The sequence below is a fragment of the Artibeus jamaicensis genome, unplaced genomic scaffold, assembly GCF_021234435.1.
Source record: "Artibeus jamaicensis isolate MK-2021 breed Jamaican fruit bat unplaced genomic scaffold, CSHL_Jam_final contig_332, whole genome shotgun sequence".
Taxonomy (NCBI): domain Eukaryota; kingdom Metazoa; phylum Chordata; class Mammalia; order Chiroptera; family Phyllostomidae; genus Artibeus; species Artibeus jamaicensis.
Genome location: NW_026521788.1, coordinates 23,261,325 through 23,278,001, shown reverse-complemented (window position 1 = coordinate 23,278,001; position 16,677 = coordinate 23,261,325). Strand labels below are relative to the sequence as shown.

General features: G+C 55.3%; 1 protein-coding gene and 1 pseudogene across 1 annotated transcript in view; both read right to left on the bottom strand.

Annotated features, from left to right (window-relative positions):
* CDH23 (cadherin related 23) overlaps positions 1 to 16,677 on the bottom strand; it is a 416,092-nt gene that overhangs the window by 123,745 nt on the left and 275,670 nt on the right. Inside the window, exons 14-18 of the mRNA XM_053663874.1 lie at positions 13,824 to 13,888; positions 9,524 to 9,761; positions 7,935 to 8,040; positions 5,122 to 5,249; positions 1,610 to 1,682 (exon numbers count right to left, since the gene is read on the bottom strand). Of these exons, the coding sequence (XP_053519849.1) occupies positions 1,610 to 1,682; positions 5,122 to 5,249; positions 7,935 to 8,040; positions 9,524 to 9,761; positions 13,824 to 13,888 (610 nt within the window). The remainder of the gene's footprint in view (positions 1 to 1,609; positions 1,683 to 5,121; positions 5,250 to 7,934; positions 8,041 to 9,523; positions 9,762 to 13,823; positions 13,889 to 16,677) is intronic.
* Positions 11,044 to 11,135, bottom strand: LOC119038207 (uncharacterized; annotated as a pseudogene).

Here is a 16,677-nt window from a genome sequence, read left to right as displayed (position 1 = left end):
TGGTGGAGCGGTGAGGAGGTTCAGTGTTTGGGTCTCTAGAGTCACTGCAGCCAGGCTGGAATCCAGCAGGACCTCTGGCCAGTGCCCTGACCTGACTAAGCCTCAGCCTCTCACTCCGTAAGATGGTCTAACTACAGAGCCTGTTTGTGGGGCTGTTGGCGAGGACCCACAGATGAAGAAAGCAGCAGGGAGCAGGCTGTGGTTACCGCTGCGCTGACAAGTCAGCAGTCCCTGTGGGCACGAGGGGCCAGGCAGCGTGCCGTGGGACAGGGGGTCATTCTGACCCCTTCCAGGTAGCTGTGGGGCCTCTGATTTGACTCTCAGTCCTGTCCTTGGCAGGAGGACAGATACATGGGTCCTGACACACCACTTTATCTGAGCATATTCAACTTTGAAGAGGATTAAGTGCTCTGACAAAGTCTTCTCCTTGGCAGAATCTCTGGGATGGTGGAAATGCAGGGGCCCGCTTCAGCAGTGACATTCTCCAGGGGATGCCTGAGACTGGGACAGGGAAGGGTGGGCTGGGCACGGTCTGGCACCCACCCAACAAATCATCAGACACTGGGGAGGTGCCAGGAGGCTCTCTGCAGAAGGCTCATGGGGCCACGGAAGGTTGCCCTCCAGGTGTCCCTGACTACAGCTATCCCTGACTCCTCCAGCTGTCCCTGACTCCTCCAGCTGTCCCTGTCTCCTACAGCTGTCCCTGACTCCTCCAGCTGTCCCTGACTCCTCCAGCTGTCCCTGATTCCTCCAGCTGTCCCTGTCTCCTCCAGCTGTCCCTGACTCTTCCAGTTGTCCCTGACTCCTCCAGCTGTCCCTGTCTCCTCCAGCTGTCCCTGACTCTTCCAGTTGTCCCTGACTCCTCCAGCTGTCCCTGTCTCCTACAGCTGTTCCTGACTCTTCCAGTTGTCCCTGACTTGTTCAGCTGTTCCTGACTCCTCCAGCTGTCCCTGACTCCTCAAGCTGTCCCTGACTCCTCCAGCTGTCCCTGATTCCTCCAGCTGTCCCTGTCTCCTCCAGCTGTCCCCTGACTCTAGCTGCCTAGACTCTTCCAGCTCTCCCTGATCCTTCTAGCTGCCACAGGAATTCCTGACACTCTCCCTACGGAATGTCTACTCTGGGTGATGGTGAAGCTGCCAGCCTGAATCCTGCATGTGGGGCTAATGGCTCTGGGTCTGCAAGCTGAGCACTGGCATCTTCGATGTGTCTGCATGTTGGATCATACGCCACCCTCCAAGGTCACCCATTCAGCCATCACACCCCGTGGACCTTCCCTGCAGCCTCGTAATCACGGAACCCCCTGCACACTCTTGCTTCGCCAAGGCTGTTGAATTAACCGCCTGTCACTGTCATCTCCCCTGCTAGACTGAAGCTGCAGAATGGCAGAGACCAAGTGCCTAGCAAAGCATCTGCACACAGTAGGTGCTCTGTAAGTAACCACTGGCTGGTGGGTAACGGGACACGTCTAAGGCTCCCCTCACTGGTCACAAGGAGCGGACAGGCAGGGCCATCGTCCTCCCGTGTCTGTGTGCGATGTCAGGTCCACACACTGTTGGGGCTGCGCCCGCTGATTCAGGGTCCTCACACCCTGCCCCGCCTGGGCCCGTACCTGCCATGATGTTCTCCACCACGGAGACGAAGTAGGCAGGCTTGCTGAAGGTGGGAGGGTTGTCATTCTCGTCCTGGAAGGAAGACAGACAGGTGGCAGGAGCCGGAGAGGCCGTCGGGGGCTGGTCAGCTGTCCCGGGCTGGCACCAGAGGGAGGCTGGGAATGGCTGATGTCGAGGCACTCTGGCCTTACTGTATGACTGCCCCGGGGGGGTGTCACATGGGGGCCAGATAACCCTTGGCTAGGCTATGGTTCAAGGCCCTGGGGAAACATGTGGGGGCTAGGAAGGGACGGTGAGAACTGGGGAGATGGAGGGAAAAGGCAGCAGCTGCAATTGCCTGCAGCTCCCAGCTCCCCAGGCCTCCTCTTCGTCTTCCCGGTGAGTGCCGAGCTTACTCAAGGCCCCCCACTTCTAGCTCGCCGGTCCCCATGGTGGGTGTGCCCACCGTGCCTTCTCCCCAGCTCTGCTAAGATGATGGTGGAAGGTTCTCGGGACCCACCTAGAAATGAAGGGAGAAAGGGGCAGCGCGACCCAGAGACACTGCGGCACGCGGGCAGGGCAGGTGGTTCCCAGGCCTGCCTTCCCGGCCCCCCTGCATGTACACAAACAGGGCTCCTCTACCCCCCCAAATTCCCGGCAGATCCTGGCCCAGGACCCACTGCCTTCCCTTCTGAAGCATTCCCTCCTCTGCCAGCCTCCACCAGTGACCAGGTGAGGGGGAGAGCGGGCCAGGGGCTGGTGCTGGGCTGAGGCGCTGAACCAGTGGGGGGCGCCCAGGTGCCACCTCTGTCCCTCCTGCTCCTCCACACCCACCTCTCTCCACGATCAGGGGAGACTTTCCTATCCTTTAAGTGTCTCATCCTCATGAAGTGCCTTTTGCAATCACTCAACAAGAATTCATCCCCGTTCCCCTCTTGGAGGAAGCTTCCCTGCGCACCACTCCCACCCCCCTCAGAGCCTTCTCCCCAGTCCTCACAAGCCCAGTACAAATACAGGCTCTCAGAGCCTCATTTACTCTGGAGCTGGAGCTCCTTAGAGGAAAACTCCTGCAGCAAACCCGTTTTGCTAGAGTCACTTCTGGCTGAACCAATGTGAAAGCGAGGGAGGCGTGATATCTGGCAGCCCGCCCCTTGGGAGGTCAGAGACCCCATCCCACTGGGACCGTGAGTGCCAGGAAGGGAACCCTCTTCCTTCCCAGTCCGTCCCCGGCTCCGGGCTGCACACTGGCTGATGCCGGCCCGTCCGTCCCCCCAGGCTCAGTGAGCTGGCTGTGGGAGGGCTCGCCGGACATCCAGTGCCCCAACGGCCTGCCTGCGTGTCCCCCGGCGCGGCACGGGTGCCCCATATGTGTGTCTATTTGAGCCTTCTGCTTGGCTGCGCGAAACAGCACCGAGAATGTCAATGACAGAGCACGAGCCAGAAACTTATTAGCGGTGATATTTCCCCGGATCCTGGCGCTGCATTTGCTATTAGTTCTAATTCAGCGGCTCCCTCTACAAAAGCTTATTGTCCCCTAATGGGAAATCTACAAACCGAGTTTGACTTCTTTATTAAAAACCAACAAGCAGTGGATGAAAAGGAATCACCTGGCCCCTCTTACACACCCCTCCTTCTTCCAGAACCCTGTCACTTTGATCTGACTCTGCCCACCCCCATCCTGTCCAGGAAGGGCTGCCGTCAACTGCTTGGTGAAGGAGGAGGCAGCTCACATAAGTGACAGCTACTTAAAAATCACCCACGTGCAAAATCAACCCAAAGGCGGTGACCTTTTTAAGTACGGTCCTGAGACACAAGTGACCACACCATCCAAAAGTGCTGCTGGAGAGGCGATGCGCACTCACGGCGGAGGGGGCACCCGCCTGTGCCGCCAGACCCTCCTGCAGGGGGGCTGGGGAGGACCCGGAAGGAGCGCGCAGAGCCCCTCCCGATCCTCAGGACGGCTTCGAGGGATGCGGTCAATGCTGTGGTAATAACTATGTGTGCTGTCGCGTGGGTACTGGACTTATCAGGGTGGTCACTTCATAAGTTATACAGATGTTTACGAGGGGTGTCCAACTCGCGGCCCACAGGCCGTATTTGGCCCAGGATGGGTGTGAATGCGGCCCAACACAAAATTGTAAATTTACCTAAAACCTGTTTTTTGCTCATCAGTTTTCATTAGTGTTTGTGTATTTAATGTGTGGCCCAAGACAACTTTCTTCTGGTGTGGCCCAGAGACACCAAAAGCTTGGACACCCTAACACAGACTACTAATCTCTACATCGTACACCTGAAACTCATGCACAATTGTAGGTCAACTGTGATTGAAAAATAAATCTAAAAGGAATACCAGGGCATGGTTATGACTGACAGGGAATATATTCTGCCTCTCTGGTGTGATCCCAGGGCTTCGGGTGCGAGGCCTCTGCGGACCCGTTCTGTCCGCCCTCCGCTGCTGCTTCCTGAGGCCCGACTGCCAGACAGAAGACCAGGCTCCCCGCCCTTCCCTCTGCTGGATCAGGTTCCTCGCCGCCTCAGCCTCCCGGGCCACCCCCAAATCCTGCTCCCACATGCTTCATCTGGACTTCCCCATCACTGCCAGCCCCATCCTATTCCGCAATCAAGTAGGGTCTCCCGCTCAGACAAGGACCTTTCCACTCCGGAGCTGGCCCTGGAGCCTTTGCCTCAGGCTGGGAGGACGAGGCTTGTCAGAGCCGAGTGCAGGGCACGCCAGGCGCTGCCGGCAGAGCCGGCTGGGGCGGGAAGGTCACCCACTGGCAGGCCTGCTCCGGGTGAGATGCTCTCCTGAGCATATGTCAGATCACAGCGTATCTCTTAACCTGACACTCGGATCTAATTCTCCTAGAATCGGTGATGTGCTAACTCTCCATCAACACGTGCTCACCACCTCCTGCAGGCAGCAGCCTTTATGGAATGGGGGCATTATGTGTGTGTGTGTGTGTGTGTGTGCAGTGTTAGAGGGTCTCCAGGGGAAAGCCCGTTGTCACCACTGTCTCATTCCTGGGCTAGCTGGGGGCACCCCATAGGGCCAGCGAACCGCTGTGGAGATAGATTCAGAGACTGATCATTTCAGGCACGCAAAGCACTAAGGTGCGCGTGATATGTCAGACAAGCTGTGGTTTGGTTTCAGGCCCCTTGAGATCTTCAGGGGAGTAGAAAAAGGATGTGAAAAAGGAAGAGGGAGGTAGAGAGACAGGAGAGAAGATGGCCTTCCAGGAATTCCCTCGAACTTCATAGAATGTGGCTATAAATGAAGGAACCCTGTGGCATTTCCTCCCAGCTCCTGTCCCCCCACGAGGGTGTCCTGAGGCCCTGGAAGAAAGTCCAAGCAGGCAAGTCAGGCTCTTCTTGCGTTCCAGGGTGCGGGGCTTCCCCTGGCCAAGCAGCAGGGTTTGCTAGGACAGCCTTTGGGGAGCCCGAGCTGCGGGGCAGTCGAGGATCTGGGCACACGGGGTTCGGGCAGAGCCCCTGACACCCTAGGAAGCACTCACCACCACCCCTGGGTACTTACAAACACCTCGATGGTGACAGGGACAGTACTGTTCAGAGGCGGGTTGCCAGCGTCCTTGGCCATGACCGTCAGATAAATCAGTCCATTGGGTATCTGTTCATAATCCAGGGGGCGGCTCACACTGATCACTGAAATGACAGGAATAGGGCCCCAGGGCCCCTGTAAGCAGACTTCAGACCCCCCACCCAGCCAGGGCTTCCCTTGGGGCAGAGAGGGAAGAGCAAGTGTCATGGGCAAACTCTGCCTCCGAACTCCTGGAGCCTCGTGATCTTGGCCTTGGTTTATTGACTGCCCGATGTGTGCCAGGCCCAGTGCTGAGTCGCCAGATGTAACTACTCTGGTGGTAAAGTAAGCCCCACTTACAGATGGAGAAAGCAAGGTCAGAGAGGTTTGGTAACTTACCCAAAGACACACAGCTGGGAACATAATAGAGCCAGAATTTGAGTCTGGGTTTGCCTGAATCCAGAGTCCAGGCTCTTCCCTAGTAGGCATTACTCCTCCTTGTCTGCCTGTCTCACCCACTCATCTGATACTCCCCATCAGTCTGAGGACAGGGCCTGCCCCAAGCTCTGGAGTCCTGTTCCTGTTACTGCTCCTGACACCCTCGTGATAAACAGCTTGCCCATTTATTGCCAGTGTTGGGGTTGCCCGGGGCGGGTCAGACAGAGGGGTACAGAGGCAGCTCCCTCCTCGGTCTCCTCTGGTCCTGTCTTCCTCTTGCTGCCTTTCTCCCCATTTCTCTTCTCTCCCTCCCTTCCCCCTTTAACCTTCAGGCTCTTCACGCCTGTCCAGTGGCCGCTCTGGGTACTGTTTAGACCCCTAGGGAGGACACTCAGGGCGTGGTGTGGCAGGTTTTACCCTCAGCAGAACTCTGCTAGAAGGTGGGGGGAGACCCCGAACCCCAAGGGCAGACAGAAATGGAGAGGAGGGATCTGGAGCGTGGGGAGGGGGCAGAGCTCAGACGGCTGCTTTGGCCTGTGCACACCCCCCCCCTCCGCCCTGCACAGCCTGAGTTCTCACCACAAGCACTCTTTTGTGCTAAGCCACTGATTCCCAATTTGGGATGGGAAGGCATATTGGCCCAGGAGTGGGAGCATGGGTAGTCTGCAAAGGAACTGTGACAATATTAAATTGCTACTTTCTATTCGGAAAATAGAAACCAAGTTATTGCTTTAGTAATATAAAACCTAAGGGGGGGGTCCTTCCAGCTGAGAGGAAGGTGAGGTGTGAGGGTGGGCAGAGATGTGAAACTGTCCCGGTTTTTAAGGGGGCAGATTTGATAGAGAACATCAGGCTGCGGCATCGGTACCAGGACTCACTTCTGCCATTGCATTTCTCTGACACAACTGCGGGGTGGGAGGAGGAGCGAGCACTGGACTCGGAGTCATCCAGTGTGCGCCCCTTCTGCCTCGGGGGCACCTAACACATCTCTTGAAGAATTAGGGAAGCTTCCTGGAAGAGGAGATAGCCAAATGAGCCCTTGAAGCTGGACAGAGGTTATGGGGAGGCAGAGCAAAAGGAACGGACTCTGCGGAGACGTGGAAGTGACCGCTGTAAAAGGACAGGGTGGCGAGGGGTTGGAAGACACTGGGTTCTGGAGGTGGGTGGGGGAGTGCTGGAAGGCAAGTCTGGAGAGGCAGCCAAGGGCCAGATCACAAGAGCCTCTCTGCACTGCTTTGCTGTGTGACCTGGGGCAGTTGCTCCCTTTCCCTGAGCCCATTGCTTCGTCTGAAAAAAAAGGGGGTCTTTTGGGACCTTGGAGTTTGAGGTTGCTGCTGCTATTCCCCTCACAGGCAGTAGGGACCAGGACTCACAGCAGGGCAGGGTCCAAAGTGTGGAACTGTCCTTGGGCCAGGCAGGGAAAGGCCAAGGCCTGGGAGGGGCAGGAGGTGGCCGTAGCACGCCCGAGGGGTGGGGAAACTTGGCTAATGAGCGTGCACCCCACAGATCCGCCCGGGCAGCCTTGGGAGAAGTAGGGGTCCACCAGACTGTGGGAACGGCAGATGCCTGGCTGGCCATGGGCCTAAGACCAGAGAGAGGTCTGGCTGATGTGAGACACATGAGGGGGGACCCAAAAACCCTGAACTTATTTATAAAAAAACCGTGTATTTATTTTTACATGTTTAAATTTCAGTCAACTCCCTAATACTCTCTATTTAATGAATACACCTATTGAGACTTTTTTCCACTGCTCAAAACAGTTTTGAACTCATTGATTTTGATGACTTTTAGTGTTTCTGCTGTTTTTTATTTCACATTTTCCACATTGGCAAAATGTTTCCCTCTGAGGGCTTTTTTCAACAGGGGAAACAAAACAGAAAATGTCACTTGGGGCGAGACTGGGTGACTGGGAGGGTGGGGCACGGGGGCCATGCCATTCTTGGTCAAAAACTGCTGAACACTCAGCGCAGTGTGGGCAGGTGTGTTTGTAAATCACCCACCATGAAATGGGCAAATACATTGAAAGAGTCTCCAAAAAAATTTCACTGAAGTCAAACGCAGCCTCTCACAACACCACCAGCTGGCACACCACACTGATCCAGATGGGTTCCTAGAACACTCACTTAGTGATGGAAGCCTGTACTACAAGGGGCCCACCCTCCAGAAGATAACTCTGTTTTTGGGGGGGTCCCCCCTTACAGATATTGATCCTATGGAAGGGTGACCCCATGCCATAGGAGCTGTGGGGACATTTCCCAGTGCTCCAGGGTACCTGGGAGACAGAGGACCTTCTTAGAGAGGTAAGTGGGCAACCCCACTCCCGCCTGCCAACCTTCCTCTTGCTGGGCCCCCCAGCCCTGCCCCCCACCTACCTCCATAGCCCTCATACACGCTGATGTCGAAGTAGCTGCTGAAGGCGGAGGCATAGATGATGCTGTAGGTGATCTGGTTGTTGGGCGGAGAGTCTTCATCTGTTGCCTGGAAGAGGACAAACAGGGTCCTGTGAGCCCTCAGTGGCTGGGACCAAAAGAAGGTGGGTCAGAGGGAGGGCTGGTTCCTCCCAGCGCCCCCTTCTTGGGTGATCCGGACCCTCCTTGCTTTTCAGCTGGAAGCTGCTGTCTGGCTCCCAGCAGGTACCTGTCCTGTTGGGGTGTGGAGCTACCCTGGGGAAGCTAGAGGGCAGGCTGGAGGCCTAGGGAGAAGAAGAAAAGGCCAGGCCGCCCCCAGAGGAGGGACCGGGTCCACACGATACCTGGCAGGACCATCTCCCAGCCCCTTTTGCCCCAACTCGCACATCCCACCCATAGGGCCCTTCCCTGATCTCTAAACTGGGGTAGAGCCCCGTGCTCTGCACCCCACCTGTCCCCCTAACTCCTTGTTTAATTTCTGCCTGCCTTGCTCACACTGGTGGCTCCCTGCTTGCGGGAACCTTGTATTTCTGGATTGCGGCTGCATATGGAGACTCCAGCATGGGGTCTGGACGTGCTGCCGTTTGGACTAATAAATGCACGTTGCACGAATGCTGGGAGGGAAGAGGGCACCGGAATGGGGTCAGATCCTTCTTCCCCTTGACTGTCCTCTGGTGTGGCTGCATTCAGTAGCTTCTTTCCAGATGCCTGACTGTAGAGAGCCTAAGGGGCGCCCCCCACTTCACTCGGGGTACAACAGAAGCTGAGTGGGTAGGGAGGAGAGAAAGAGCAGGGTCCTGTGGGGGGAGCCATGGCCAATGTCAGGTTCACACGCGGTCCTGTCTTCTGTGTGTCCACCTTGGCCACCTTCTCCACCTTGCTTCAGGAACAAGTTCTAAATGGAGGCTCTGGGCGCGGTCACCACGGGTGGGCGAGTGAGGAAGGGGCGTGAGGACATCGAGAAGTCTCCTGGTCGGATGTAAGGGAGCATGGTGGGGACTCGCTGCAGGAGGACTTGGAGTGCGAGTCCTGGGCTCTCGTCCTGTCTCCACTACTCTGCCACTTCCCGTGCCTGCTGGGGCCTGCCTCTTCCCAACTGTTCCTCTTCTTGCGAGTGGGTTGCACCCGTGGTGTCTGGCTCCTGCCAGCTACAGCAGTTCTTGGATCTAAGCAGCCTCTAAGGGGCTTGGATGGGGCCCTTACACGAGAAACTGCTCAGCACATGCCAAGGGAGAGGAGGAGGGTGTTATTTTGTCAAATGGTGACCTGAAACGTCACAGACAGACATCAAGCTGAGAGAGACACTAGCTGCCCTTGGTAACCAAAGACACGAGGAGATGCTCAGGGGGAGCCCCGCGCAGACCGAGAACGTGACCCCCAAGTCTGGGTAGATTTCTTTGTGAGTGGGAGGTTGGTCACTCCTGCAGCAGCTTCCCAAAGGGATAGTCAAGAGGAAGGCACAGAGAGAAGGGTAAGTTGAATGGCGGCGGGTGGCCGTGGGCAGTGTGGGCATTTTCGCAGTGAGGCGCATGGGAGGGAGCCTGGCCTCTTACCCGGAGCCGCACCAGCTGCGTGACAGAAGGCTCGTTCTCTCTCAGGGCGCCCACGTAGGCGTCCTTCTGGAAGGTGGGCACGTTGTCGTTGACGTCCAGCACGTTGACCCTGACGCGGCCCGTGGTCTCCTCGCCGCCCCCATCCCGGGCGATGACCGTTAAGGTGTAGCGCTGGATGAGCTCATAGTCCAGCCTGGCGATCAGCACGATCAGCCCGGTGTCCTTGTCCAGAGAGAACCTGTGTCAGGCAAGGAGGAGGGAGGGAAGGACGCCTGGTGTAAAGACCCTGGGGACAGGGACAGTGTTTGCCAGCCTGTCCTCGCTCGCAGAGATACACAGACGCGGCACGTCAATGAAGTCCGACGTCTGCTTTCGTTTCCACTCGCCGTTATTGAGAAGAGCGTGTTTCTCATGGGGGGCAGAGTGGGAGGGGGTGGGCAGGAAGCAGGAGGGCACGGGAGGTAGCGTGGTCAGGCACGGAAAGGCCAGGCGCGGGCTGATTCCCTCAGAGGGGAGACTCAGGGGGGAGAACGGCCCTGCTTCGCAGTGAGCAGGGCTCCTGCCTCCTGGACAGGCAGCTGGGAGGGTCGGAGATTCCTGTAACCGACGCCGCACAAGTACAACTATATGCCGACAAACTGGACAGCGTGGAAGAAGTGGACACATGCAACCTAGCAAGACTGAATCGAGAGAAAACAGAAAGTCTGGACAAATAACTACTAACAAAGTTGAATGAGTCATTGCAAACCTCCCACCAAACGAGAGTCCGGGACCAGACGGCCTCACTGGTAAATGCCACCGAACGTCCCTAGAAGAACTAACACCAATCCTTCTCAGACTCTTCCGGAACTAGAACAGGAGGGAACACTTACAAGCTCATTTTATGAGGCCAGCACCACCCTGATCCCAAAACCAGACAAGGCCCTACGAGCAAAACCAAAACCAAAAAACAGGTTAATATTCCTGATGAACATAGATACAAAAATCTTCAACAAAATATTAGCAAACCAAATTCAGTAATACATGAAAGGGGTCACACGCCATGATCATGCAGGATTTCTGTCTGAGACACAAGAACGCTTCCGCACACGCAAGCCAGTGGGAGGTGCACTGACAGGGTAGAACATTAAGGGGTGAGAAGGATACGACCGTTTCAACAAACGCGGGAAAAGCATCTGACAAAATGCAACATCCTCCTATGAGAAGAACTCTCAGTGACCCGGGTATGGAGGGCATGTGTCTCAGTGCAATGACAGCCACACAGGACAAGCCCACAGCCAGTCACACTCACCGGTGAGAAGCTGAGAGCTTTTCCTCCAGGAGCAGGGACAAGACAGTGGTGCCCATGCTCCTCACTCTTGTTTAACCTACTATGTGTTGGAAGTCCTAGTCACAGCAATTAGTAAGGGGGAAAAATCATCCAAATCAGAAAGGAAGAAGTAAAACGGTCACCATTTCAGAGCATGTGACACTATGTATAGAAAACGCTAAATATACCACCAAAAAGACTATTAGAATAAATAAATTCAGTCAAGTTGCAGTACACCAAATCAATATATAAAAATCTTTTGCATTTCTACACTTGATCTTAGCCAAAAGGCCAAGAAGTGATTAAAAAAAATCCTTTGTATTTCTATATGCTAATAATGAAATGTCAAAAAGAGAAATTAAGAAAAGAATCCCATTTACAATTGCATCAAAAAATGCCTAGGAATAAAATTAACCAAGGAAGTACAAGACCTGCACGCTGAAATCTGTACGATGCTGACAAAAGCCACCAAACATGACACGGAGACCTGGAGAGACACTGTGCTCACGGGCGGGAAGAACCCGCAGTTAAAATGTCCACACCACCCGAAGCGGCCTGCAGACTCGCTGCGATCCCTGTCAAAATTTCAATGGCATGTCTCACAGAAATAGAACAAGCAATCCCGAAACTTGTGTGGAACCACAAAGACCCAATAACCAAAGCGACCTTGAGAAAGAACAACTAAGTGACTTCAAACTGTATTACAAAGCTATATGGTGTTAGCATAAAAACAGACACGTAACTCAATGGAACAGAAGAGAGTCCAGAAATAAATCCACGCCCATGTGGTCAGTAAATGTCTGAGCAAGGAGCCAAGAATATACAATACACGGTGTTGGGAAAACTGGACGGCCACGCGGAAAAGAGTAAAACCAGACCATTAGCAAAAGGCACGACACTCCCCTTACGCAGCAACCGAGTCATGGGCGTGTAATGACTGCATGGGAGCTACAGTTAACAACACCGTGTTGCATACTCGAAAGTTGCTAAGAGAGTAGATCTTAAAAGTTCTCACCACAAGAAAAAAAATGTGTAACTGTGTGTGGAGATGAACGTGAACCCGACCCACGGTGGTGACCATTTCCCGGCATATACAAGTATCAAGTCACTATGCTGTACACTTAACACAAGTACGAGGGGGACCCAAAAGCCAAAACTTATTCATAAAAATTGTGTATTTATTCTTACATGTTTAAACTTTAGTCACCTCCAAAGCACTCTCCATTTGATGCACTACACCTATTGAGACATTTTTCCACTGCTCAAAGCAGTTTATGTACTCATTTATTTTGATGCCTTTTAGTACGTCTGCTGTTTTTTGTTTTATCTCTTCCACGTCAGCAAAACGTTTCCCTTTGAGGACTTTTTTCATCCAGGAAAACAAAAAAAAAAGTCACTCAGGGTGAGATGGATGAATGGAGAGATTGGGGCACGGGGATCGTGCTGGTTTTGGTCGCCAACTGCTGGACTCTCGGCGTGGTGTGGGCAGGGGCACTTGTAAGTCACCCGTCCTGAAATGGGCAAACACGTTGAAAGAGTCTTCCAAAGAAACCCACTGAAGCCGAACGCAGCCTCTCACACCACCACCAGCCGCTACACTGATAGATGGGTTCACTGATAGAACACTCACCTAGTGGGGGAAGCCTGTGCTACACAGGCCTGCCCCCCAGAAGGTAGTTCTGGTTTTCTTGGGTCCCCCCTCATATAATGTTTGTGGCAATTACATTTCAGCAACACACACACATATCTAAGGAATAAAACAAATTCTGCCATCCAGATGGTTTTGCACCAAAATATTTTAAACAGGCAGCAAAGCATCCCACAAGGGGAGGTGTGGTTGGTCCTCTCCCAGGGGTCACCCCTAGGGTTTTGCTTGAGGGACTGAGCCTGACCAGGGTCTCCTGGGGAGGAGCAAGGTCCCATGAGACCCAGTCTCTACCTGCCTCCTTTCAACATGCCCTCAGGTGCCCCCTGAGCAGTCAGCTGACGTCTGGTGCCTGGACCTGTTGCAAAGCTGCCAGCCACCAGGCCTGGAGGATCCTGGCTCTGAGACCAGGAGAGCCCCTGGCCCAGAGATGGGGAAACCCGGGATGAGCAGGACGAGGCCGGTGAACCCAGATGCTCTGAGGGACTGGGGTGCCCTGTGCATCTGGCCCACTGCTAGCTCCTCCTTCCCACTTTGAGGCCCCATTGCATAGTGGCAGCAAGTGGCTGGAATGCACCTAATAATCTGTTTCTTCCTGGTCACTCATCCTGGCCAGTGCCGTCCTCATCCTATTGGGCTTCTAGGTACACAAGACCCTTCCGCTTTAAAAGCAGATCTGCCCTCTGAATTCAACTTGGCTTTTGATCGTGTTAAAAATGAGGGGGCTTCTCTTGGGCTCAGATGAACTGAAGACAAGGGAAAGAGATGCCCAGGACCGTGGCAGGTGACAGGCAAGGCTGCCATATGGTATAGGTCAGGCGGTGAAGCATGCCACCTACCTAATGTCTAGAAGCTGTGGTCCTGGTGGTGAAGACCATGTGCAGAGCCCTGGCCCTACGTGCTGGGTGCTTAACCAGCTGCATGGCTCTGAGCAAGAGACTGAGCCTCTTGGGCTGTAGTTTCCTCATGTGTAAAGTGGGGACGAAGCTAGTACCTAGCGCTGAGTTCCTCCAGCATTTAGTTTGGAAAACGGTAACAGATAATACCTATCAAAGCACTTGTCAAAAAGCCTGACACATGGTAAGGGCTTCAAAAATGCCGGCTGCCGCTGCTGAGGTGCTATCATTAGTGTTTCAAAGCTTTAAACGCTGTGTTTTGAGGGCCAGAGGAACTATGCCCCAGGGAGTTTAGGGGACTTGAGCAAGGGCACACCAGGATCAGGGCCAAACCAGCCGCGGGGCCCTTGGGCTCCCACCCCGGCCGGGTACTCCAGTATGGGGTGAGGCGCCCTCCCAGGGCGCGGAGGAGCGTCCGATCCACCGTGAAGAAGCTGGGCAGGGTCTCACCGGTCAGGGTCATCGGTGAAAAAGTAGTTGACTTCCCCAAAGGTGCCCACGTCATTGTCCGTTGCCTGCAAAGAGGAGAACAAACAAGAAGTTATTACTGCCAGACCCGGCGGAGGCTCCTGACATCGCCGGGAAACGTCCACAGCAAGCCCGTGGTTCTCCCGCACAACTCCTCTGGCCCAGGCCAAGGTTTCCTTTTTTTAATCCTCCCCCAAGGACATTTTTTTAGAAAAGTCCTCTCTCTAAAAGAGAGAGAGGAAGGGAGCGATGGAGGGAAGGAGAGAAGCATCCGTGTGAGAGAGAAATATCAGTGCCTTGCTTCCCATACGTGCCCAGGCCGGGGACTGAACCTGCAACCTGGGTGTGTGTCCTGACTGGGAATCAAACCGGCAAACTTTTGGTCCTGGGATGATGCTCCAACCGACTGAACCACACCAGACAGGGCAGGCCAAGTTCCTGGCAGTGTCAACAGCCCAGGTCATGATGTGACAAGACAGCAACCCCTGGGGCCTCGGCATCCTCATTTGTCAAATGCAAGTGTTTGGGGGGTGATGAGGTCGGGGCCACATCTGCCAGGCTCGCCTGGCACAGAGCCGTGCTTCAGCAACGCTTGGGAAATGAATGAACAGATAAAAGTAAGAAGGGGCGGTGGGCAGGAAAAGGGGAGTCGGTGGAGAGATGGGGGCAAAGGCGAGGAGAAGAGGGGATTCAAAGGGCAAGCGCAGAAATGGAGCAGAAGGGGCAAAGAGAAGGGGACCAGAGAAGGCAGAGAGCGCGGCTAGGGAGTATCGAGGGGTCGGGGAGACAGAGAGGGCCGGGCCTGGGGCACATTGTAAGGGTCACATCCAAATTCTGGGGGCCCTCCAGGATGGCACTCGGAGGGTCAGGATGGGAAGGACCCCTGAGGTCCCCTTGCATAGTTCCCTTCCCCCGAGACCTGGGCAGCTGAGGCAGAAGGAAATTAAGTGTTGGGCTCCTGGGGACAGATAGACCTGTCTTCTTTCTCCAGGCAGAGGTGCTGCCATTCTCCCCCCGCACCCCATCCCCTACCTGCTCCCCGGTGGCCTGGCACACCACGGCGCCCACACTGACTGCTCTCCCCGGGGTCCTCTCACTGCCTGCCCAGGCCGCCGATGTGAACAGGGAAGATTTGTGAGTCCTTTTGTGCCACCATGTAATGACCATATGAAATATGTATGCCCAGTGAAGGGGAGAGGGAGAAATTTCATTTTTCAAATGCACGAAGCAGAATAATAAGATGAAAAGCTGTATCTGTGCCCCTGCCGGGGTGGGGGCAGCCAGCACGGAGGGCCTCCCTGGGGCCAGTGCCTGGCTGCAGTGGGGCCGGGTGGGGAGCCCCATGCCTGGGAGGGGGCAGCAAACCCTCCTGTGTGTGGAGGGCTTCCTGGTGTCCTCAGGGACAGTCCCTCCTCTTCTGCGTGCATGTCCAGCCCTGGACTCCGGCCCTTGCCCCTGGCTCCAGCCTCGTCCCTGACCGGGCTGGGCCTGACTGGCTCTGGCGCCTGCCTGGAGCTGCCCCGATCTGTGAAGATGACTCCCGCCCTCTGCCTGGCTTGCCCGCTCCTGTCTCCCCGGGCTCCCCGAGGCTGGGTTCAGGCTCTGCGATATTTCTAGCCCAGATCGCATGTTGAGCCGAAGCTGCGAGCTGATGAGTTTCTTGCCCCATTAAGCTGTGGCTCCCTGAGGGCTGGGCAGGGTCATGGGGCCTGGACATAAAGGCAGCTCAGGAAGCTCCTGGTCTCTCTCATCTACAGCTGCATGGGCTATATCCACACCTATGCAACAGTGTTAGTGCATACGCTGTGCAGTTGTGACCACTCCCCTGTGAGGGGGGTACCATTGTGTACCCTGCTTTTCGCTTTTAACACAGAGGCCTCATGATACTGAGTGAGGGTAAGTGGCAGAGCTGGCCTCCAAATCCGTTTTTAAAACCATTCAGCAGCTCTGCAATGCCAGCCAGCCCAGTAGAGGGCGCTGTCAGAGCCAGTGACAGGCTCCACCCCTGCCCCATGCTGAGTGTCATGGCACTTTCTGGCCAGTATGGCTCAGTTGGTTGGAGGGTCGCCCCTACACCAAAAAGTTTTGGGTTTGATTCCCAGTCAGGGCACATACCTAGGCTGCAGGCTCAACACCCGGCCTAGGTGCAAGCACAGGTGCGTGCGACCTTCCCCCCTCGTTCCCACCGCCCCTGCCCACCCCACCACCAGAGGTACAGGAGGCAACCAACTGATCTTTCTCTCTCTCCCTTTCTCTCTCTCTAGAAGCAATGAAAAAAAGGGAAAATATCCTTGCCTCCGTCCCAAGATGTTACATGCCTGAGCAACTGAAAGAAAGACCAACAGACAAATCAAGTGCCACGCAGACAGTGGCCCTTTGGCCCCTTCAGGAAGCAGGGTTGGAGGGGTGTCCAAGGGCCTGTGCACGGAGAACAAATGTCTCCCTCATGTCGTGAACACTTCTTCCCTCCTGCCAAGTCCCTCCCCCTGCAGGGTGACTTCTGGGCTCCCACAGGCCAGTAAGATGGCTACAGGGATGGGGGGGCAGGGATGGCCAGCGGTCAGGCTGGGTGGCTCCCATCCTGTACCTGGTGACTCTAAGAAATGCCAGACAAGGCTCAGGTGAGCACCTCACCTGTGCTGCAGGCTCCGCCCCAACCCCGCCTCTGTCCCCAGTGCGGCCCTCCCCGGGCCAGAATCTCACCCGCAGGCACACACCAGCACTTTCAGCTGCCTGCCAGGACTCTCATAAGAGGCCCAGGGCAAGAAGTCAAAACCAACGGCCACAGTGATCTTCCTCCGCTCCAAAGCCTTCAGAGCTCCTCTGCTGCTGAATT